Source organism: Pelmatolapia mariae, linkage group LG10_11 (assembly GCF_036321145.2).
Source record: "Pelmatolapia mariae isolate MD_Pm_ZW linkage group LG10_11, Pm_UMD_F_2, whole genome shotgun sequence".
In the NCBI taxonomy this organism is placed as follows: domain Eukaryota; kingdom Metazoa; phylum Chordata; class Actinopteri; order Cichliformes; family Cichlidae; genus Pelmatolapia; species Pelmatolapia mariae.
Window position 1 is genome coordinate 50,853,252 of NC_086236.1, and position 25,970 is coordinate 50,879,221.

Here is a 25,970-nt window from a genome sequence, read left to right on the forward strand (position 1 = left end):
ACCAGAAAAAAGTGAGAGCTAAGTGGGCCCATTGCAAGCATCAGTTTGTAATCATGTAAAAAATAAGTCAGCGCATGTCGGAGGCTGCCTCGGTCTCATCTTTTTTTCATTTATTTTGTTGGAGCGCTGGGAGACAGTCTTTAGAGAGGTATGCTGGCTCTGCCAAACTGAGCTCGTTCTCCTGAAGCCAGAGTGGATGGAAGTAAGATTAAGTGCTAATCAGAATGTGTCTCTGATGGTCTTTAGGGATGAGGTTTACAGCGACACTCCATCGATCACAGCAGCGCCGGGATGTGCGCTCCAACTCTATTCATCACACAGACTGGGGATGGTTCATCTCCAGTCGGCACTTGCTCAGTAAGACATGAATGAAAACCCCAAATTAATACTATCGTTGGCTCTTCCAATTCTCAGATGGAAAATCGTGTCTTATGTTCAACTGTCAATCCAACGTCCAACGTTTTAGTTGTGCCAATGCAGCTCCAAGACGGCATCCTCAAAGTTATCTGGCGGATACAGGTGCGTCTTACCTAGCATCTAGTACAAATGTCAAGTGCTTTCCTGACCTTACAGGAAGTGCTATAATAACGTACAAAAACTTAAAGCCGACTTCTATTTCCCGTCAGGTAACACTATCGCTATCACGAGAATCACTCCCCCGAATATATCTCATATTTCATTCTGTCAATCCTTCCATTCTGCAAGACTAAACTGTATCATTAGACCCAACCTCAATACTCAACCATATATTCCTGTAGAATACACAGTCTGGGTGCATTTACAGCAAACTGACATTCGCATTAAACCAGTCACATGTACTCCCGTCTGCCCTTGCTAAATCTGAGCATAGCACTGACAGAAAAGGAAAGCCAGCTTGGCAAAGGTAAACCTGTCAGGCTGGAAAAGTTTATTTCTGCAGCGCATTTCAAGCGGGCTCAAACCTCTTAACACTATGCTAACAAAACTATCCTAACAAGAATGAAAGAAAAACACTATCCGGGCCTGTGGTCATCCCAGACCATTGGCAGGTCAATCAACAGGGAAATTATAGTTATTGAAAGGCCTTTTGATGAGCCTGGCTCAAAGTTCCCGCTCATTCTTTGCTCTCCGTTGTTTCTGCTTGTTGCTAATCTCACGGTGACGGCAAGTGAGGACAGCGCAGTATACGCTGTTTGAATGAAGCCTTTCCCGTGTCCTGGAATTACCATATGACTATGGGGAAAGTAGGGAAGGAAAGGCTGAAGGCAGTGGAGAGAAACTCTTTTGGTCCAGATCTTGGGGAGATTAGCTTGTGTGTGTGCGTCTGTGGAAAGGTTTGGAGGTTTAGGCCACAGGTATGTCAGGAAAGAGGCCACAATTCACAGTGTCTGGAGCTACGCTGTCCAACTCACGTCCCACACTACCGGCATAATGTCTAGTGCACTTTACATCAATCTGCTGACTGCCAGCAGGTTTCAGCCATTCTTAAGAAAAACATCCAAATGTACTCTGATTTTTTTTTCTTTTTTTTAGAGCAGAAGAAAAGATACTGAAAAGTAAATTAACAGATATCTCCATATATTACAGCAGTTTAACCAAAATATATTGCTAGAGAATATGTTCCAAATTGTAAATGTGGTCCCTTTTTCTTTTGGCATATTATGTCTTTCCTATTTTCAGACACCAGGTCTACTTAAACCCAGTCTATCTTAATGCTAAGTGTGTTCAGACACATGTTCCACGTTGTTCTTCTGTTCTTCACGCCCATGCTCTTCTTTTGTCAGTCACTTTGAAATTAAACTGACCCACAGATGTAGAACAAATGGACAGAGTGGTCAGCATCTCATTATGGATACCAGGTTTAACGTATACGGTATGTATTTTGAGACTTCGGGAGAGGACTGCACATCATTAAAAGCACCACTCCTTTCACATGATAAAGTGATGTCGTTTACGATTTCAACCACAAAGTGCTTATTACGTGAAACAAAACAAATCCGCAGTTCCCACTTCTGACAGCTGAGTAAAGATCCCTCTGGGCTTCAAGTACTCTATTTACAAAAGCCCAAATCCATACGAACATCGCTGAAAAAGCCTCCACGAAGACATTTTAATACAAAAACTTAATAAGCGCCTCAATGTGTCATGTCTACAAGGCAAAGCGCTGTGCAAAGCTGCTGTTCTCATACAGGAACCACATGAAGGACCCCTCACATATCGTCTTCCTCAGCCTTCACAAATATACTGTGACAGCTAAACCCTGGTAAGTCCCGAGGGAGGAAAATACCTTGAAATCATTTGCATTTATAAAGAGAATTTACATAATGGGTACATTTTTAAAAGAAAATGCTGGCATTTTGGGGAAGATTACGTCTGTGTGCAAGTATAAAGCAGAAGCCAGTTAGCTTAGCAAGATCTAACTTTCCTCATTACAAAACCTGTCCAAAGTTTAAACACAGTACATGGCAAGTTAATTTATAAATAATTTATAAACTTTAAGGACAGATTTGATATTGATATGGCTAGATTATGATTATGCTGTTTCCCTATGCCCCAATATTTATACTAAATTAAGTTAAAGACCTGCTAATTATAGCTACATATGTAGCTTACAATATGAGCGCAAGACTGGCCCAAACCTTATTTAGCCTTTGTCAGAAAGTGTAATTTCCAGTGTATAGGGGAATTTTTAGACAGAGTCACATCAATTCCTAGCATTCGAACAGTTGTGTGCCACTAAGCAGTGTCCTTTCAGCTAATTTACAGAGGATTTTCTTTTTCTTCATGCTTCATGCTTCTATCCAACTAACTATCCAAAAACCCAACTGCACCTGGCATCTTGTGGGCTGTCTTCTCTAGACTGAGATGGCAGCCAGTTTGGAAACTCTCTCATGTTATAAAAATATAATAATCACCAAAATTAAAATTGATCATGTTACAGTGAAATATGCCATGCAGTTCCAACACCTGTTTTATTTTAGATCAACAGCGCTTAGCTTAAAGGTTTCGGAGAGTGACAAAGGCAGGGTGTTGTTCTGGAATCCCCTTGAATTGCATTACTTAGACATCAACCTTCTCCAAATGAGGAATGACCAACTTGATGCCCCAACACAAAAATACAGTGCTGTGAAAATGTATTGAATGGTTGGTTACAATAAGAGTGGAGATGACAGATCTTGTAACGCAAGTTAACATGTTTGGCTAGTATTAGCGCTGTCAATATGCTCTAAAATCTGTCAAATCTATCTTTTAAATCTCATGTCAAAGAAGAGGAACCCACAAGATCAAGATTACCCTTCATTAAGATCCCATACAGGAAGTTTGGCCATAAAAGTAAATATATAGGAGTAGAAGCAGTAACAGCTAACTAGCGCAACTGACTTTCTTGACTTCATCCACCAGTTATGCATCTACTATAGGATGCCACTCATATTCGACTGGGAAAGCACCCAGTCAAGAGTCATAGCTATGCTAATCAAGTGGTCAAGGCTGCAAGAGAACATGATTTATAAACCTGCTATTAAGTATGTATGCTGTTCATCTTAAGTTTGTCGAACAACAGTTAGAGTCACAGCATAAGAATGACAGCGTTTTTGGAGCGCGGCAGCTTTCGTTTTGCAGCCTGGGAAATTTAACTGCATGCAGCTCAAGAGTAATTAGGGCTGCTTTGAGATCAAGTAAAAAAAAAAACACAAACTCCATCGCAGGTAGATTTTTATGAGTCCAAAGCCAGCGTGACAGATTATGCTCATGGCTGCCAAAACCATCAGCATACGCCAGGAGGTTCCACCCACGGTCAGCTAACTTCCTGCCTTGCACTCACCTACCTACTGTTACCCCTGAATACATTCATATTGAAAGATTCCAACTTTCTGCAACCCAAAACCCTAACAAGGCAAATTGCATATAATTTTTGTGTTTCTTCTAGAGCCGAGAACTTCACAAAAAGAACAAAAGACATGTTTTAGTAGGTTTCAGTGATGTAGGTCTTTTTTTATATTGACTTTGTTAACGAATCTTAGGTCATTACTGATGAAGACTGATTCTCTGTAACCATTTTCAGGCCCTTAAAGATATACATTTTATTTTCATTTCCTTTAATTTTCGTAGGATCCTTGTATTTATGTTTTTTGGATATGTTATTTTCAGATGCAATGATTTTTTTGTTGTCTGTGGCCAAAAACATTTAGAACAAAGCAGTGACATGATTGTGTTTCACGCCTCGGCTCCTCAGTTCAAGTCACAGCATCATTCACTCAGCAAAAAGTAACAGACCATAGTTTACCTTGACACCTGTCATTTTAACCAAGCGCTAAATAGAAAACCAGACAGTGGGCTAGCAAAAAGCGTGTCCCGGTTAACTGCTGAGGTGATGCAGAAATGCTGCAGACTTGTATCGGTATCATAACACGGCGGTGAATTCCGAACTCAGCAAAACTGAAGACTGGTGCTTATATTAAAACACAACTCTTTCTATTCTCACAGTTCTGCTTCATTTCTCCAAGGGCCCCTGGTATGTAAATCTAATAATGCAGACTGTGAATGCAGCTATCCAGCAGGCACACTGTCCATTATTTGGAAAAGGCACTTTACAGTGTAGGACACATATATACATACGGGGAATCTTGACATCATCCAGTAACACGGCAAAAATATATCAGCCGCTTCATCTATATTATCCATAAATATCACATGGTGAAGAGGCAGTGATGGAAAACCTCAGCTTTTGGAGTAGCAGCAGGTCACAAAGACTTGCACTCTCATGTGGAAAGCGCCACATTCACCAACAGAATTATACGCTTTCCTCGTGGCACTGGGACTATTATTGTTTATTGTCTACCTCACTTGTTCCCCTTAAATGCTGGTATAAGCTTACTGCTGCTCCACTTAAGGGGAAAAAAGAGAAAGCATGGGACAGGGAAAGGGCATATACAGGACAGCGCAGCAGCCTCCAGCTGACTGGCGGCGAATCGTACCAGAAGGAGCAAAGCAGCCACTTTCTGGATCTCTTCAAACCACCAAACTATCGAGGATTACGCTCCATAGCTGTAGCAGTGTCAGCCCTCGCACCCGCAGTTCACCAGCGGTTGTAACATCTCAACATTGTTCGAGCATGGAAAATGACATCAAACGACCTGCTTTTCGGGCCCGTGACTTTATTTGTCATGAATTTGGAAGTCGCACTTAGCTAAAAAATCGCGGAGTAAAAGCAGAAGGGGTAAAAGAGGGGGGTACTTTGGGCCTGTGTGCTGAAGGCGCATTTCTGTTCCAATTTAGCAGAAAATATATTGGACTTGCCTCTGACTCTGTTCCAGCTGGAAACAGTCAGGTTTTAGGATCTATGCTTTTTTCCCCCCAGTTTACTTTAACAGATCATACTGTAAGCACATGTTTATAATTTGGGACAGTCCTGCTGCTTATAATGATTTTGCAGCATGAGACTGAGCAAACACATTTTGCTGTCAGACATATTAGCCCCAGCCAAAGTGTTCTTGTGACACAGATCCACCGTGCGACGCAGGCAGCTCGGGGATTTGAACCCTCACTTAAAAGGGTGGTTGTTAATGTAATGGCGAATGGGTAAAACAGGCAGCTATGGTTCAAACAGGCAAGTGGAAAAATGGCAGCATGAAGGCAACACTTTTTAGTGCGTAATAAAACAAAAAGTCAAACTAATTTAATTTGGTGTGACTCAACAGTTCGGGCCACAGTGCCATGCAGGTGAGAAAAATAGATTTGACTCACTGGATAACCACGGATGCAAATAAATGGAAGGAATAGTTTGACATTTTAACAATTTTTTGAAGTGTTTTTTTTTTCTGTTTGTGTTTTTTCTGAGAGTTAAATAACAAGATTGATACTGGTAGGGTTAATGTGTACATGAGAACTAACATGTTAGAGTCTCTGGTGGTTTCCCTATTTACTGCTCTCAGCCAAGACATACATAAGTTTCAAACTTCCCATAAAAAGACAATTTATTTGCTGTACACACATAGATTCAACATGATTAAACAAGATAAAACACATTAAATAGCCTAGTGAGCTTTCAAGGGAATGTTGGTGGTTTTGCAGCTTTAAAATTCAATGTGGCCTAGCTCTAAGTCTCTATGTCTCTATGTCCCTATGTCTCTGTCATGTCAGAGTTAAACCAGGACAACAACCTCTTTGTGACTAGGAAAACTTGGTGGTTGTACTGATTTTTTTCTGCTGTTTGCAACCGAATGCGAGTATGAACAACTGGTCACCCAGAGATTGAGCGGTCAACATCCTCAAACATCCTTTAACGACAAGGGATTTACTCAGGTTGCCTGGTGGGAGGCAACCAGTCTACAAACCATTGCGGCTCATCACAGACTAATTGCAATCACTCTTAGACTCTAATTGAAGGTTTTGGTGAAAGGTTGCAAATAACTAACATCTAATTTTTAAATGCAGATAGATATAAACATGCTGTAATCAGTCTGAGTGAGTCTGCGTCAATGAGTTTAACTCCTCTGCAACACAACCCTTTGCAAAAGGAAGCCCAACACCTGCTGTTGTTCTGCATATATTCCTATATAAAAGCAAGGCTGCCAAGAATCTATGACTCCATCTACTACTGTTTTATCACCAAAATTATGCACCAAAGTCACTGTGAACACGGCAACTGACTGCAAGTAGTTACAGAAATGGTCACAGTCTTCAAAGCAACATTTTAAATGCAACAAGGTTGCAAGTTCATTCAAAGTGTGATTTGATCCTGTCCTTCCTGATTTTGCAGCTGGTCAAATAGAGATACATTGAGAGTGCTTCAAAGATTATCTGGAAACACTCTGCACCTTTAGCCCATCTGTCCAGTTGAACTCTCAACCTTGCACTCCTTTCAAGTCTGTATGAAGACCCCAGGTTAGTCCACTTCCTAATATTTTTAAGACTTAAGTCCCTTATTCGGGTCAGACACAACATCTGGATTCCTTGATGTGAAAGAGACCTTGTAATTCCTGTTTGGAAATTCGTAATAAAAGATGAATCACTAACCTGCCTCTCACAGTGTTTTCACACTTTCAACCACAGTGATGGACACTTACACCCTTCAGCCAGTGGAAAGCTGCTCAAAAACTGGTCATATATGAGAGGGGAAAAAAACAGAATGACCTTGATGTGGTGGTCAACTAACGGCATCGCCTCTTCATTGTGGGTTGCGGTCCCATAAATGTTTTACAATTTTGCCTTGCCATGAAAACAGCAGAATATCTGTTTGCAGTCCGTGTCAACATTATTTAAACAATGCAGTGAAACAATGCAAACCTCTAATCATGTTAAACTTTTGTTCCAGTGGATTAAAAAAAAAAAACGTCCATTCTAAAAGAGTTGTGACACTTTAAAAAGCATTTGTTAGGAACGCTACATTTATGGGCCTATTTTATTTTTGGTATATTTTATAGATTTACAGCACAGCTTTAAAGTGGTTTAGAAAAAAACGAACAAAAAAACCCAGTGTTAATTGTAGCACTTTGACACTATTAAATGCACAAAATATTCCCTATTTAATGCACACGAAATCTGTTCTCTTTCTTGCCATTGTTTCAGTAAAAACGGACAAAAAAAAAAAAAAAAAATCAACCTGTCTGCTGCCTGTGATGGGTGATCATCTGTTTTTCATTCTCTTGGTGGTTAATGCTTGTTTTATACATTTACACTAGGACTGGCCAGTGCAGGTGCAAAAGGATTTTGTCGTATTTAATCACTGGGGCACTGCAGGAGTTAATTGATGAGTCACGAAGATGGACTTTATCACCCCCTAAACAGGCACCATGAGATGAACATGTGGTTTGCATTTCTTGCTGGCTCCATTTCTTCTTCTTGTCTATCTTTTTTCACCATTTCAACAAAAGGTGATGATGTTCTTGTGAAACACCAGAGTTATTTCAACCCATTTTCAGTAACTCACACCAGACTAACGATGGTGCCAAGTGAAATCGCCAGGTTCAGAGCACAAAAACAAACAAGCAGTTGGATATTGGAGATTTTATCAATAGCAAACATGTTGTTTAAACCAGTGTGGTGATGGAATGTGGACATTTTTATGCTTTTTTTTTTTTAAGGACTGGCCTGGATGAATTATGGACCTCTTTGTAAATTTGTGCCAACACATTGACCTTTAGTTGCAAAACTACATGGAGTATAATAAATCGTTTTATGGTTTTTATTCGTGAGAGTCCAGAGGTGATGCATAGCACATTTGGAAAGGATTAGATCAATTGTCCAGGATGTGGTTGCAAAATACAGTTTAAAAAAAAATCTGCATGATTCAAACACGGCAACGTATGTAGTAAGCTAATTGCAGATGATGGTCCATTTTCAGTCCTTGTACCAGATAATTTTCAGATCCGTTTTTTGTTTTTTGCGAAGCTACTTAACAATGACTTACAAATTATTCGAGCATAAAAAACGCACCTAAATCAAGCGAGTGTGTCGACACATAACAGACAACTTAGCCAGGCGACAGTTTTAATAGTGTCCTTAAGGACTTTGTTACTAGAAGCCTGTCACAAAAACATATAATTTTGTCCCACTTCTAAAATAAAATCCAGGAATAAAACAGTATTTTTGATTCCCAAAGAGATTATAGCTGAAAACCTGGCATATCTCAGCATGGTGTGCAGAGATGCACTGGGCCCTTGAGTTGATCCATGTACTGTCCACTGAAGCCTCATCAGAAATGGTGTCAGTGGAAGTGTGGCTGTCAAGAAGCCATTATTAAAGAAGGCAAACAGAGAGGAAAAATCTGATTTTTTTTTTTGCCAAATTAAAAAAAGAACTGGACTGATTATCAGTGGAAACAGGTTTTTTGTAGTGATGATGTAGTGTTTTGATCAAATCATTGTATCAAATCATATCTATGGAGGACGTCGGGAGAGAGGTACAACAGTGAGTGTCTACAGCCATCTGTTCTGTCATGGTTTTGGGCTGCAGTTAAGCCAGTGATGTTTATCAAAATTGTTGGAATTATACATGCAGAAAAGTACAGTCGAACTTTGATCCACTATGCAAGATCATCTGACAAGTGTCTGATTGGGAGCAGCTTCATATTTCAGCATGAGAATAATCCCAAACACACTGCCAATGCAACACAAGCATACATGGATGGTAAAACATACAATGGGACACTATCAGTCATTGACTGGCCTCCCCAGAGCCCAGACCTAAACATTAGTGAAGCAGTGAGAGATCCAAGAGCCAACATCCAAAGAAGAGCTTTGAATGTCTTTCAAGATCCCTGGGGAGTTATTCCTGAAGACTGCTTAAAGAAATTCTAAGAAAGCTTGCCTAAGAGAGTTCAGGCTGTGCTGAAGAATAAAGATGGTCATACCATTGACGTTCAGGCTTGTTAGAACTGTACAAACTTTGTTTTTGTTTTACATTTCAGCGAATCACGGCACCCATTTCCCATTTTCCTAACAAAATATAAAGAAATGAGGAGTAGCTGACAACTTTTGCACAGTAGTGTACATCTAGGCAGTCTGATATCAGGAATGTCAGTAGATTAACAGTTTTTGACACTGACTGAAAAAGCATAAACTACTTATGAAGTATAAGACATGCAAAATAAGAAGTAATTCCCAAAAGAAAGAAACCCATTTGGAATTTGTATAGTTCAATATTTACACTCCCTCAAATTCACTCAAGCTGTGGGAAAAATGTGTTCTCAGAACAGAAGGAAGAAATGGCTGAGGGGAAAAAGCTGGGTGGAGGGAAAGGTGGAGTGGCTCTGATTAGGCCACATGTTGGTAATTTATCACACATAAACCTCACACCTAATTTTCACACCTGTAGCTCACCGTGTGGGTAGTCTAGTAATTCACTCACTCACACACGCACCTACACACACAGACACACACTCTTACGCCGCTGGGTGGGACTTGGCTGTGGGTTTTCCCAGCGCACGAGGCGACCGAGGACATCACAGGGATCAGCAAAGTCATCGGGCATGCTTGGCATATTTGCACCCCATGTAGCTTCTGCTCCATCTCTCCCGCCCTAACCCGCGCGCACGCTCCCCTCCCCATGTGTCATCACCTTGACTAAACTCATCTCCACTTCTAGCTCACACATCTGAAAAACAAAAAAAACTTGGACGTAACTTTTTCGTACTTGCCAGAAACATATTTTCGGAGATCCAGATGGAAGATAATCATCTTTTGCCGAAGTGTCACGCAAAAACAGACTGTAAACTTAAGGTTTTGTTACTTCCTATCGCTGGCTGGCAAAGCTGGGAAAATAAATTATTTTTTATTTTAACGTAAGTAGAAAAAGCTGGTTGGATCACAATGAAATGCTAAAAGTGGAACTCAGAAATAAAAATATAAGAAATTGCCATCAATGCTATATTAAAAGCTCAGATTTTTACTTGAAAAAATTAGCTTACTTTCATGCTTTTTAAATGTTTAGCAATTACAGTAAATTGTGGAATTAGTGTTAGTGAATAGTAGCTGAAAGTAGGGCAAATTCCATCATTGTAAAATTTGATTACTTGGCTTTACTTTAAATTATACAAACTTTCTCTCTCAAAAACATTTATTAGCCTCAACTTAAGATGGTCAAGATATGCTAACTTGTTTTTTTTGTGACCATTACTCAAGGTCAAAGGTGTAAAATAAAAGTTCTCCTATCAAGTTAAACACACTCCATGCAATTTTAGTTGGATATGAAATATTGATCAGATAATGATGACGATGACTTTAATATAAATGACGCACTGTGCCCCATACACCGCACAGTTTAAGAAATGCTGGTTAAATAAAGATAAAGTACAAAAGTCACATACTCAGACTATAACAAAACAGGAGTTTTGTTTCATCATGCATAATTGTGACTTTGTTTTAGTGTCAGAGCAGGTCGCAGTAGGGGTCATCTTAATATTCTATACAAATATAGGTTTTAATATTAAATTCTATATTGTGTAACCTAATCATGTTTTATATGCAATTATTCTCCAACGGAACTTTAAAAAAACATACAGTATTTTTATCTTAAATGAAAAAGAATGAAAGTTTAAAGGAACAGTGAAAAGAAATATAGAAACAGTAAGAAACTGGTTTTGGACGTTAAGAAAACACACTGAATGTTAGATCCAGGAAAAGACTGCCAATTGTGAGGACTCGCGTAAATCAGCCAGTTACTAAAAGCTTTGACATTTTCTGTTCGCGGCACAGAGTTTCATTATTTATTTTCTTAGGGGTAGCCAAATTTCAGGAGACGGGAGCAGGAGCAAAGAGCTGCCACCTGATGGAATCTTCATTTTCATAGAATGGGTTTGAATCAAGTCATTTAGCATTAAAAAAGAAAAAGAGAAAAAAACGAAAAGAACATGAACAGCTGTTGAAAAGTTCTTCCTTATTAAGTGCTTAACAAGATACTACTTCACACCCCCCACTTCACCCGCTGAGGCCAAAAGGGAGATCTGAAGTGCTTACCGGGGTCAAAAGTGGAGAGCACCACAGGGGACAAATGGCAAAGACCTGGTCTCACTTTCAGTTGTGGTGCCTGACACTGAAAAAACCCCAAAACTCCTAAACATCAAAGCCACATTTTTCTCTCTCTCTCTCTCAAAAAAAAAAACTGGACTGGATCCAATATCGACTTTTTCACGGGAAAATACCGCAACCTTGTTTGTTTTCTCACTTAACTGCCTGCTGCCGGCTTTTCGACAAGAGAAATGGTCACAGCACAGGTCATTAGAAGGCTGAGACTATTTCTTTCACTAAAGCTGCCATTATTTTGTTAAGTTCTCTTTAACTTAATTACCAGAAAGCGCACACATACACAAAGAATCTTTAAAGAGAAGTTCATCTGAGGTACTTCTCAAGTCTGCGATGTACAGTTTTGCGTAGAGCCGCCTGCTCCTGTAGCAGGTGCCTGGGTCACATCTGGCCTCATGTTTTCGCACCACCACAAACCGGCACCTGAATGGTTGGCACTGCCCAGATTTCTTAACAGAAACCGGCTTGTGTTGGCTCTGAGAGGCCAGGACTCAGCCCGCGGGAGGACATGTTTCTTTTCTTATATTGCCTTTTGAGAGAACCTTGGAATAAATGCTTTCATAACGCATGAAGGAGGGGGGCATTTTGCTGTAGCTGAATTTTCTTTCAGCCCGAATACTGCACGTGCTCTTCAGTATTTGACTGCTGCACCCAAAAAAACAAAACAAAACAAAAAAGAACACAGGCTTCCAAGGAATGTGTTAGATGTTGCAATAAGATTTAAGAAGCCGATACTTGCATCCAAAACCCTCTGGGTGGTAGGAGGGTTGTCGAGTCTATCATTACATGCAATGGAGACAGATGAATGGATTGAATGGCTGTGCCCGCCTTTTACCTGCACGCCGCTGCGTTTGCTGCTACAGCTATGAGCAAATCAACTCAATAAAGATTCAGTATCTTCTTCGTCACATATAACTAATAAATATTCAGGTTAGATCATTTATTTTTCTTCTTCTTCACTTGTCTGTCTTTCACCCTTTGAATACAAATGTGTGCACTCATCGTCATTGCTGACGCTAAGCAGCCCCATGCTGTCCATTACACTTCACTAGTGTTCATTACCGCACCAAGGCGGTACCATCTCTGAAGCCATTAGCTGGTAAACATATAAACTACACATGACCCTTGTCCACAGATACCTATTAGTTATGACTCCTGCTGGTGACAGCTGTTTACACAGCTAAGGCCGCATGCTCCTGAGCCCTGGCACCACTCCAAATCAAATAATATCCAGTTAAGGAGAAGTCAGCCAAGATGTAACACAAGTGCATAACTAGAAGGGGGTAGGGGGAGGGTGAAGGAATGTGACAAATGTTAATGGACCTCTTTCTTTTTTTTTTGTTCTTTTGAAGCTTATACTTCTCTGTCTAGCATTTGTCTCTACCACAGTCGTGTTTCATTGTCTGCATCCTAAAACAAGATTAGTGAGAAACCCTAATGGAGAAAGAAAAGTCAAAGGCAGTCACCACAATTGATGTGCTGTTTGACAAGGCGCAACATAAAAATGCGCTGCATTAAAATCATAACAGCTTAAAAATTTTCTCCCACAATTAGACTTTCACTCGTGTGTGTGCGTGTGCATTTGTGTCCAAAGCCCATGTGGCATGCAGCCAGAGGAAAAAACACAACGAAACACAAAAGCATACACTGGCTTTAGGCAGCGCAGACAACAACAAGACAAACAGCGCCAAAAATGCCCCCGACCACAAAATACAACGCTGCATACAATACAACAAAATGAACTGTATTACAGTGAACACAGCTGTGCCCATTCTGTGAAACAAATGGGACTGCATCTCATTCAGTGACGGACAGCGTTACCCAAAGTGTAGATTTGACTGAGAGGGGAGGAAACTACACCTAACTTGTCGTTCTCATATTAGTTCAGTGATAATCGAGAGCGCGCTCCAACAAATTGCTTCAAAATCTCAGAGACTTCACGATTTGCTCTAGTCGTTTAAAGCATCAACCTATTCTGTGAGTCCCACATGGATGCATCTTCATTTGTTAATTTGTCAGTCATTCAGCCAGGTTTTTCCTAATATTTGCAAGCAATATCTAGGCCAATCACAGGAGGACATCCGGTCCAAGTGTAGCCCACTTAGACTGTCAGAAATAAACTTCTTACTGCTGCAGTGCTTACACTGAAGCTGCTTTAAGCAATATCTTTTAGACTAACAATGGACTGAATTGGTATTTGATGAAACAATCCCTATTTTTAAGCAAAGCGAAGAAGTAAACAACTAGAAACTTAGTGCGTAAAATCTGCCTGGCATAAAAAATTTACAAGGACTGACATTAGCAGCTTAAGTGTTGCATATATTCTGTAGAAGTTTGCGGAGACCCCAGCACAGTAAAAAGAACTTGCTACTCTGGTATTTGTCACACGGTCAAAAACAAATCTCAAACTGATCACTAATGATTTAACCGGACAGCTGGAAAGTCTAGATAGCAAAAGTTAGTTTTGGTACTTCGATCGTTCAATCACACCTTAAACCAGATTTGTTCTGCACGCGTGGGAAAATGCACATGCTTCCTATTACTGCTTCAGTTTAAAATTAATTGTTTTCTTTCTGACATTGGGTTAAAGTGTGTATGTCAATCACTTTTATTGTGAAATGCATGAAGAGGAAGAAGCCCACAACAGAGCGCATTTACAGAGAGCCTGTTGATTGCTAGTACTGGTCTTTCATGAAAAGCGGCAACTGCTAGTGCTCGAAGGATAGTCAGTGAAAATGAGTGAATGAAGCTACAAGGCTAACATAATTATTTATATCTGCTTCTAGAGAAAACAGCTAAAAAAATACTGTCGTTACATGACATCACACTATTACATTAGTGTAATATTTAGTGTAACTTTCTTTGTCTTTGGGCGTCATTCATAGACAGTTTAAAGGATGGATATTATCCACTGGTTTCTGAAGTCTTGTTTTAAAGCCTCAAGATTAGCATTTTCACTGTCATCATCTTGGTTTAAAGAAATAAAAATCAGATGTGTTGAGGTGCACACCTGTCTGTGAAACTACTCTTTGGCATGTGAGTTGTCGATAATGAGTTGGCAGCCAATGAGCATGGATAATCCTTCTTTTTTTAAACATAGTATGACAAAGATTTGCAAATGAGACAGTTTTCTATTCAATATGTCCCAAAATGAGTGACTGAGCCCATAAACCCACCAGGAAAGTGTTTGCAGAGGTAAAGACTTAATTAAACTTAATTATGACTGGAAGTCGTTTTGCAACCACAGCTATCGCCATCTTGTGGCCTTTAGATGGAATAAAAGTTTATGCTTCATTTAACCAAACCAATGTCTAGGGTTACTTTTACAGTAAAATACTAAATAAATACCAATTTCATTCATTTTTATAGTTAATGAAAGTTTCTTTTTTCATTTTGTTTTCTTATTTTTCTTCTTTTCTTTTTTTTACCAAAACAGTGTTTAAGCAGATTTTTCTATGTAATTTGACATTCTTAATACAAATAAGGATCAAAATTATTCAGAAAAAATATTTTTCATAACTAGTCAAATAAAATATAAATTTTAATCCTAAAATGTTAAATGAGAGTGTAGCAATTTTATGTACATCAGTCACACAGTGTACGTGTCGGTGACTTTTATTGTGAAATTCACAGGAAGAAGCCAACTACAGATCCCATCTATAAAGAGCCCATTCATTGCTAGTATCACATGCTGCATGTTCCAAACCTGTCAATTCTGATAAAATAAGCACATATAAAAATAAAACACTGTTATTTGGGAAGGCTCGGGGGGATTTTATGTCGAAAACACATCCTTTTTCCAACAAATAACCAGCTCCCCGTGGAGAGTCACACCTGCGGCACCAAAGAAACTCATTGAGCGAAAACTTACAAAACATCTGTGTTGGCTTTTATTTTTTTCCAAGCTCAAGGTCGGGAATGAGCTCAGATACTGAGCGTACATACTTACAGTTTGACAGCTAGGATGCTAGCCATTTAGCAAGGAGTTTAAAGACACGCAGAGGTGCTCTGTTATCTTGGATATAATCACACAGCTCATCAAGCTGAGCGACAAGTATTGGGGTGTGAGACTGAATAAATCTGACAGGAGAAGAAGTACACTCCACTGCCTTGAGGCTAATGTTGCTGTTACTATAGCTTCCATTACAAGATTGACCTACAATCTTGTTGCTTTGCTCTGATAAGAGACAGACCAGATCTTATCCAATCCTTCCTCTATCGTGCTCTCTCTGTTCCCATCACTCCTTTTTGCTCCTTCTACCCCGACCTCATAAGTCTACAGGGTATGACCCTCTAAGACCTTTTTAAATCTGACACGCACGCTACGTTGCTGTCGGTCTGTTTCCTCCTCCTCGTCCTCTGCCTTCCTTTCTCCCCACAGAGGGAGTCAAAGAGACAATGAGCTAAGCATCAAGGCCCAGTAATGACTCCCAGCCCTGTTCCTGATTAAAAACACACCGGGTGCTTCTGCACTCCGCAGGCAGCTATGAGGCCTTCCTCTCCTCACACCATGAGTCTTGAGAGTTAGATGACAGAAGCACAGGCCAGCCTCAACACAGCTCCATGGCCAGGAAAACAAAACCAAAAAATAAAAAAAAAATCCGGTCTAAGCATGACACGTTGTATCATTCAAAGCTCTTGTCTCAACTAGTCCAAGCCTAATTCCACAGGCAAGTCCTTATTTAGTCTGAGGGTGCCCAATTACCAACATTAACCTCAACCTCAGCCAAAACCATAACAAAGCCATAACAGAGGGTGCTTACAGTCCCCGCCAACGATGCATCAAGGGTGGGGGTAAAATATCTTGTCACGGTTACATGTAATTGAAAGTGCGTTGGTTTTGTCTTTCACACAATATACGATGATACTGGCAAACCAACATAGCAAGAAAAGCGGATTTTGTTGAGCGTTCTTCAATAAAGCACCTCAGTGCCACTCCATAGATGGCTGTACCGCACCATGCAGTCAGCAGGCGACAGTGGGGACTTCCCTACCTTTACCTCTCCGTGTCCATACTCAGGCCACCAAATTACAGGCGCGCGCCGCAGAGAGACGCTTTATTGCATCTGACCAGCTCACTTCCTCTCCATACCAAAGGCATTACATGCTGAGCTTCATTTTGATGTGGCATGTAAGCATAATTAGAGGTCCCATAAAAGAAGGGAGGGGGGGAGAAAAAAAAAGGAGTCTTGTCCATCTGTCGAGTGTTAAGGGGTGGGCACGGGGGTAGCAATCAGAAAGCCCCATGCCTCCTTCTTGTTAGAGCCATTCTAACAGGCATTGAAGCAGACCTTAGCACCAAACTCGAGTCAGTGTGTGTGTGTTTGTTTTTGTACATGCTGGTGTATTTTCTCAAGGGGCCTCCTTGAGTTTCAGATTTCCGGCCTTTGCAGATCGATGCAAAATAGGTACTAGTCAACACGCACACAAAGGATCATATCAATATGGTAAACAAGAGCACATACTGAGTGTGGCTTTTTCTAGAAACACTATACATTAATCTTCCTTCCAAAGGCTCTTGGGCCCTAAATGATCCTCTAAACATTTAGAGCCAGCCGGCTATAAAGAAATGGAATATTCATAAAATATCTTAAGGAAAATTACATGTTATATGTTGTGAAAAGACATTTTTTGCTTTCTGGTTATCATTTTATGCTGTGTAGTGTTGACTAAGGGCACCCTAACCCTGACCATTTCACATATTGGAGTGATAAAAGCACACGATGTGATAAATGTGCTCAATATTCTTTTATGTATGCTACGTATATTATGTACGTTTTCCAAAAGTGACGATTTCTATCGATATACTTTTGATATCTGGACGTTTAACATAAAACTTATCATCAGACTCAAGCTAGCTTAAAGCTAGCCTGAAGCTAGCCTAATTCAATGGTTCTCAAAGTGTGTGGCGCGCCCAGCTGGTGGGACCCACAGTTCTGGCAGGTGGGGCGCAAGTTACCTGGCAGAAAAGTCATGTTTAACATCGGAATCACTTTTACTGCGGAACAAAGAAATTTGCGGCAGTTACGTTAATAATATGCGCATCCGCTGAAAAGCTGCACCTGCGTGTGTAAGTCGACAGCCGCAATAAAGAAGTATACTGAAAAGTGCGAACATGTGGTCGGGTCTGTTGTGCATCGTTTACAGTGGTGCCGAAACCCAGGATTGGAGCACAACAGACCCGGCCACATGTTCGCACTTTTCAGTACACTTCTTTATTGCGGCTGTCGACTTACGCACGCAGCTGAAGCGTTTCGGCTACAGCCTACACACATCAACAACAGGACCCACTTAATTCTGTTTTAAGCCGGGAAGGCATGATTGGGGATGCCGCTCAGGTGCGTCTGCCTCCCCCGCAGCCGTGCCGCAGACCACGCCCCGCCACAGCTCTGCAGTCAAAAACAGGCTCACTGCAGCCACTAAGAGTGAAAAGTATTAAACTCTCACTAAATCATATATTTTTCATCTCTGTTCACAAGTTTCTGGATTTCTTTTTTATAAGGCTAAGACCGAACTTTATTTTTCCATGTTTGGAATGTTGACATTCTGTTTAACTTGTTGCTTTTTTGAAGAAGTGGTGCAGACGAATGAAGCAGTCTAGTGAAAAAAGTTACAAATAGTTGTTTGAAATGAAAGTTGTTTGTTTAAAACAAAAGTTACTGAAGGATTCATTGTGAATGAGTTTATCGTCTAAATAAAGCTGCAGCTAGGCTTTTCTGTCATTGTTTTGTTTAGATGGGGCGTGAAAGTATTTCTTCCTGCCGTGTGGGGAATGATGTAAAAGTTTGAGCACCACTGGCCTAATTTCATGTAATAACTAGAAGAAGGAAAATAGGAAAATAATCAACATGTAAAGAAGGAAATGTATGTTTTTATACAAGTTTTTATACTTCTTAAAATGTGAAAGAACAGCTCAACACTCAACCTATTCCTTTTTTTCGTGGAGGTCATGAAAACATTAGGTATCACTGCTATGTCCATTATGTGAACATACAGCAGCAGTCTGTCAGCTAATAAAACAGTACATTAATATTTACAGCATTTTACAATTTTTTAATAATAATTACATTGTTGTAGAAACCTTAAAGAATACTGTATATACATATTTAATAGTAATAAACTAGAATAACTGCAAATAGCGAATCCAAGTGCAGTAGTTTACTGCAGTTTAACACAAACCGATGTTACAGGGAAAATATAAAATCCCACTAGCGTAAGTGTAGTTTTTACACTTTCTGTAGTGTGTTAAATTACATTGTGTTAATTAGTGAGCTTTGCGGGTGGTTTTGTTGCCTTTGGACAGAGTCAGACTGACTGTTTTCAGCGCTTACACTAAACTAAGCGAACTGGCTGCTGGCATCAGCATGATCTAGCTCTCATGTGAATGAACACATTTCTTAAAATGTCCAGCTTTAAGCCTAATTTTAATGCTTTGTTTTGTGTAAAGCGAAAGGGGAAATGGCTCATTTTAACAATTCCCATGATTAGATTCATTGAGGAAAAAAAACACAATAGATGCCTATTGTGTTCACATCATTACCTCTAAACAGCTCTTCACTGGATTCTTTTAGAGGTGTGTATTAGTAACGTGAGAGGTAAGCAGCCTGGAAATGCATTCTGGTGTAAGCTCGAGGGGCTCCATCCCCTGCTCTGGGCAGCTCTCCCACCTGGAAGGACCTTGTATGTGTTTTTTTTTTAAATACTCTTTTTGTTTTGTTGTTTTATGTGTGGCACTTAGAAATGATTCCCAACATTAGAATCTTTTATGGCCCAATAAAGTTGAGAGAATTGGACCAAATTGGCTGGTCATATTTAGAAGCTTTATAAGGAAACGTATTAAGGTGTAATTGCTGCGAAGGAACAGGCATAGGTGAGGGATGCAAAAAAAAAAAAAAGTCTTCACACTCTGGAAAGACACTGTAGTTTTTGTCTGCTGCTGGGAGATTCCAGTCACCATGAGGAAACATGGAGTGTGTTCTAAAATTTTATATAATAGCTTGATTTTATTTCACATTTCCGAAAAAAAAAAAAGAATTTTTACAGCGTGGTAACACATAGCCTAAAATTGAAAACATCTGTTTGGCATTTAGCTTTGCCAGTATATGGGATCCTCAGATGACAATAGTTGAAAGTTGGAAAGGAACATCCCCATGTGTATCCCCCTCCCAACCCTCCAACCCAGCCTCCCTATCAAAAAAAAAAGGCAAAAAAGGTGGGGAGAGAAATTATGAAAGAGAGTCCGAATCTGGAGATGGAAGAAGTTGATAGATGAATATGAGTACATCTCCTACCTCACGATCACACGCTCATAAATAAAAAGGTTATTCAGCAAACTCAATTCATTCATTGGGATTTACTGAATTTTTCAGATGGTAAAACAGTGGAGAAAAAGCAGATCAGATCATCCTACTTTGTCGTGGAGCCCAATAAAGAATCCAGATCTGTGTCTCCCTACAGAAGAAAGTTCATGCCACTGCATGTTTTTTCCTCTTGCTGGGGGTTTTTCAGCAGTGTAGCATGGCACGAACGCACTGAGGAGCCTTTCACCGGCTTCACCTGATACCGCTGGGACTTGAAGCGGGAGCTGCACTACAGGCCGGGATCGACGTGCAGGTCAGACGAGGAGCTAGTCTTTCGACAGAGTTCGGAGGCTGGGTCAGACTAATGTGATTTATCAATATAGTGCATAAGTGAATCATTGTCCTTAATGGCCACGATAATCCCCAAGACAGACCGTGAACATGATTGGTTGAAGAAGTTGGGGTGGGTGAAGGGAGAGGATGGGTGTTGTGGACCCTTGATCATCGGTAACATGCACCTGCAGGGTGTCCATGTATCTGCCAGTACTCTTCCTCTCTCGCTCACTCTCTCTCTCAGACACACACAAACACACACACACACAAAGATTTACACTTCTCGAAGCTTAGCTGACGGGGCCTGGGAGAAAAAAGACAGAGCTCTGTTCCTTGACGCTGGAGCTCGAGCTCAGGTCAAGACTCAGCCCGCTGTAATCCCTCTCAGGTGATGCTGTTCACATTCAGCCGCTTCCAGCTGATCTGCTTAAATATGCCTTCCTCATCCCCTAAAAAGCCCCCTCCTCTCTCCCCTCAGCACAACCTCCAAGGATGGTGAGTGAGAAGGACGGATCTCTGAGGAGATCAGATCTGATGGCTTTTCAGCATTTTCCGGAGACCAATCCCGTGCTTCACACGAATAAAACAAACGCACTTTCAAGTGTTAGCTATGGAATAAGAAAGAAAAAAAAAAATAGACGAGTGAGGCTGCAGTGCTAACATCACCTGGAGTAGAGTGGCATCATGTGAGAAGGTCTTGTTAACAGACGTGCCATCTGCAGGGCTTTTTCCCTCCACACACACTTTTTTTCCAGACTAGCGAGGGCTGGTTTAAAAGCAGCTTCTTGGAGCGTTCCCTGTCATTCCCCTTAAACACTTAATCAACAGATTATATTGCGCTGAAGTGCTGTGTTCCAACATTAACACTTACACCCACAAACCTGGGACTTTGTGCAAGCTTTCAGCACACACAGGTCCACAGGCTGATGTGCAGGGCTCAGAAAGAGAGCGCACTATGTGCAAGTAGCTTAGCTGCATCTAAAAAGAAACTCCACCAAACTTTTGCTGTATTATCAAAGTAAACCATAGAATCAGTTAAGAAGAGTCCACTACCTGAAAGTATCACGTTTTCACTCATTTTCAGTGACATCTTGTGATTTTTAGCACTAAAACCACATTCCCCCCACACACACAAACACATCCATGCTGCAAGTGTCATGCATCTCTAGCCTCGCCCCCTCCAACTCTGCATTGGTTTAATCTAATCACTTTGGTCCTTCAACAGAAAACACACAAAAAAACAAGCATCTGAGAACACAGTTAACACAGTTGAGTAACAGATTACACAGCTGAATCTGATCTGAAACACGCTATGACCTGCTGGGAATTCAAATTTGGGATTTCTGGCTTGATGCACAAAGGGTTAACAGTATCACATGGCAACTTTTCACCACTCTCGACTGCCATTACCTATTCATTACCAGTTAAAACGGCTTAGGGCCCCACTGTGTATCCCTGTTCCTTCAGGCAGCGCTCCTACTCGAGCCTGATTTTATGGAGTCAGCAGGTGGCATCATTAGCCAGAGAATAAAAATGAAAAGTAATACCCTTGTGTCTAGCTATGATATCATAGCAGGGCTCATTGGCATCATTTTCCTATTTCTAGTGGGCAGGATAGGGGGTAAGGAGGTGTAAATTTAATATATTCTGTCATCTGTTTTACTTTTTTTTTTTTTTAAAGTGTATATGCACAATTGCCACAGTCAAAACAAGAGGCTGGTTCATGCCATGCAGTGTGTGAGCAACACCAGACCAGCCCAGAAAACCACACAAAGATCCCAATCTTGACCGCGCGCCAGGGGTCACATGCAACGACAGCATTACTCCTTGACAAACCGGCCCGCCCCCATTCCCCTCATTATGATGGCATCTCCATTCCTTACACCTCGCTCAGTTATGCGGCTACGTGCGCCATAGCATATCAGTGGCAAAAAAATTCTCTTTTCTTTTGTTTATACTCATCAGTGTTTGGTAAATTACGCAGGATGTCTTTCATTCCACGTTACAGCAGTTTCGCCTGGGGGAGCCGAGCACGGCCAAACTGAGTTTTAAACGTGCCTGGGTCTCAACACTCCTGAAAGCTTTGGATAGCTTCCCCGTGCATGCCAGACAGGCTGTATATAAAACTGTCACAGGAACCTTGAGGGCTAGAAAAATATTCAAGCATTTCTAGGCCTATTGGACAATGATCTCTTACACATGCTTCTTTCAATATAACCGTGATAAATAAAGGAAGGAAGCAAATACTGAAGACTTGGCTGACTGCCCACTGCTTGCTAGGATGGCAGTTTTGGCCCAAAGTGCTGTATGTCCACTCCCCTCAATACAGACGTACACACAAACACACACGTATACTTTAAACATTACAATAAAGGCCAAACCTGTGCATATTTGCACGGGGTTAGCATGACAAGTGTAACATCCGCTCTGAGAGTGAGCGGTAACAGTGTGTAGCTTATCGTCCTCAGCCTGAAGCTGTTCTTGAGGTCAAATGTGTAAGTTAACCTTTTGATCTCGTCCCCGCTGGTTAGGCCACCCCCTAGACCTCTTCCTTCTTTCTCTCTCCGAACTCTCCCTCACACACAAACAGACAGCAGCACAGATAAAGAGGCACCTAAAGACAAATGTGCACCGCTGGATTTGCTGCTTGACCATCCAACCCTGCAGATTAAAGGCGCTCTTAAGGGCGAAAGACGTGCTATCTAAAAGTTGCACGGCGCAATGAGAGAGAGAGATGCAGAGAGAAAGAGAGGGGCTGAAAAACGTGTGTGTGCCAGTACCCCGCAGTGATTGCCTGATTATTTGCAGATGGGCAGTGGAGGGCTTGCAGAGTGTGGAGGTTCCCCCTGGCACGCAGCGCATATGATTAAATATGTGATTGCCTTACAATTTACAAGACCCCCCCCCCCCCCCCCCCCCTTTGACTTTAAATGAGTTTTTCAAGTGTCCTACCTTTAGACGCGGGTTGTTAGCGCCATGCGCAAACTGGACCACATTTCCTCTCACGGTCACCCTAAAAAGGATCTCGGCAATGTGTTATGTCACAGGTCTGAGGAGGGCTCCACAGGGGCCACTTTCCTAATCCGGTTGGCTCCTCATTCATACAGAGTAGAGAGTGGTATTTACAAAGGTGCTGATCCCCACCCCCCTGCCCCCAACCCCTCCTCACATCTCCTGCGCCTCTGCTGGGTGATTGTTATGCGCGTTTCCTACCAACTGTTCAAAGTGGTTATGAGATCAATTAAAACCAGCTTAAACTGGTGGGTGGGAGGGAGGGTGGAGTTGAGATGTGGCATCCATAAGTGTGAGGATGGGGATTCCGTATCTGTCCACTGAATAAGTCACCTCCTGCTCGCTACAGACCCAAAGCGCTAACGCTATTTATTTATGTAGCGCTTTACGTGCCTCCAACACACTGCACCTTTTCTGGTACCAGAACATCCACTGATAGCCTGAATTAACGCTAATCCAGTTCGCTCTTTGTCATTTTGGATGCGCGTGGCCAATTTTGCGCACATTTTACGCACCAGTTACCGGCTCTGAAATCATTAAATAATGTGGAAAATCTTATTTTAGAGAGGTCAGTAGGTTACATGAGATGCTGTAAGAATGAGCTGTAGCTCAAACAACTATTCGTTTTTTCTCCTTTTTGCATGGATTTCTGGAATGTTCTGGGTTGGATCGACGGCACTAAGTTACGTGCGTTGAAAACAAAATTCAGATTTAATTTCATTTTTTTTTAAAGAAAAACAACAACAACAACAACAACAAAACCCAACAACTTTCCGCCCGCGTTTAGTGCGCACAAAACAGGGGCTACAAGTAGGAGCGAAGAGGACTTTTTACAGAGTGTGTGAACAACCTTGTTTAGGATAGTTACCTCCCCGGACACACACAAACTCTTTGCGAACCCTTAAAAATGATGCTGCTGTAATACTGGAAGGTTTTAACCTTCTAGTTACCTCTTTTGTTTCTCCTCCAGCGGTGCGACGGCGCCTGACAGTTGCTGTACTCCATACAGTTCAATATGATCAGGGCAAATGAGAAGAGTCGAAACTGCATCTGGACGGCGGTGTGTAGCTCGGACTCCAGTTAAAATCTCGAAATCTGTGTAACGTCCTCCTCCACGTTTCTTTAGCTGGTCATCGGATGTGTCAAACATAAGACGAGATGTGACATCGTATCAAGTCGCCGACTGGGATCATTTTCTGGAGCGCGCTGATCCTCACTGAGTAAAAGTGTCCGTGCGCTGAGGGGAGAATGACAAAGGAGGTTACTGTGATAACAGTGTAACGAAATCAACACCTTCCCTAAACACTGATGCGTGGGGATGATAGAGGAGTGCACTGAAGCCCCCCCCCCCCCCCCCCCCCAAAAAAAACAAAAAACCAGAGAAGCTTCTGTGTGTTAATGTGTTGGAACAATCGCAAATGTAAAACTCAAAGGGCACCCCTCTTTAAAAAAAAATAAAAATAAAAGCAACTGTGCGTAGTGGTCGCCAAAAAATAAAAAAAAATAATAATAAAAAATAATAACGCTCCGTGATTAACGTGATGTTGTGTACCTTTCACAAGATTAAGTGCAATTCCGCTCCGGTTCCACTTTCAGCTTCCCACCTCTGAGTGCAAGTGCGAATGGGGAACGTGCAGCATCCCTCTGTGTGTGTGCGTGTGTGTGTGAGAGAGAGAGAGAGAGAGAAACTTGTGTCTCCAGAAGAGAACAGAGGTCCGAGGAGGAGGAAAAAGGTGGTAGCGGTAAAGAAGGGGAGGTGGTGGAGGAGAAAGAGGAGGAGGGGGTCCTTTCCTCCTCTCTGTAAAGAAAGGGGGAAAAAAATGGGGAGCTTAGATTCCGTTTACCTGCGTTTCCTCTCTCAGGCTCGTCCACTTGGCTTCCAGCAGAAACACATGTGTTGCTTGTTTGAGAGCGTAAAACGAGAGCCGGTGAAGTGAGTCTGCGTTTTGCGCGCTGCTCAGACTGAGCGGTGGGGACTTGGGACTCCCGACCGGTCCTGATGCTCGCTGCTGCCTTTTGCCAGATATAAGCGCCGTGTCGCTGTCACGTGTGGAGACTCTTCGCGTTGTGTGTTGCTCCTTATTTCAGATGTTCGAGATGACATTTCTTGTATTCCCCCCACCCTCCCTCCTCTCCCCTCCTTCCCCTCCTTCCCCTGGCCCCCTAGCGCAAACTCGGCCACACTGGCCGATCCGAGGCTGCCTCTGGGTCCTAGTGAGCATTAAGAAAAAAGCTGGATCGTCATTCAAGAAGAAAAGAAAAAAGTTGATGTATTCGTTTCTGGATAATGGGATTGCAGTCCGCATACAATGGACTTTTTTTCTGCCAAACGACAAGATTATTTAGGACCCAAATTATCATCCAAACACGCCCCTTTCCCCTTCGGCAGAAGTTTCAAATCAAAGTTTTTGACTCCTCTCAACTGGAGATGTAATTGCTGCACAGCCAGTCTATCTCGGTTGAGCTTTATTCCACTGACGATGGCCCTATTTAATAATTAGAGGTTCACCCCACGAAAAAGAAAAATTATCTGCATAATTTATGGTAATAGCATGGGTAAAGTCAACCATATGGTCACGCCTATTTTACTCCAACCCCCGCCCCCTCTCTGAAATTAATGCTAATCGTCGGAGAGGCTGTAATTGTGGAACTTGGATCAATCATTCAATCGTTTCTGGGAGTTTTTCCGCTTTTCCCCTCATGCCGGGCCTTCCAGGGTGACCCACGTGACCCCAAAGAAAGGACATATCCAAGTCGGTGAGCCTTCTCCTTCAGTCAGGAGCGTCTCACCTCGTGGGGAAAAGCTGGAGCTCGTCCACTACCC

The 25,970-nt window shown here is 41.6% G+C and overlaps 1 protein-coding gene across 3 annotated transcripts in view; it reads right to left on the bottom strand.

Moving 5' to 3' along the window:
* The window catches only part of rspo2 (R-spondin 2), a 59,978-nt gene extending 34,766 nt beyond the window's left edge, over positions 1 to 25,212 (bottom strand). Inside the window, exons 1-2 of one of the 3 annotated variants that reach the window (XM_063486816.1) lie at positions 24,991 to 25,212; positions 24,097 to 24,383 (exon numbers count right to left, since the gene is read on the bottom strand). In XM_063486816.1, the coding sequence (XP_063342886.1) occupies positions 24,097 to 24,296 (200 nt within the window). In that variant the 5' untranslated portion in view covers positions 24,297 to 24,383; positions 24,991 to 25,212. Of the gene's footprint in view, positions 1 to 24,096; positions 24,384 to 24,698; positions 24,790 to 24,990 lie in introns of those variants that run through there. The other 2 variants (XM_063486817.1, XM_063486818.1) reach the window with 2 other exon arrangements.
* Positions 25,213 to 25,970: the final 758 nt, after the last annotated feature.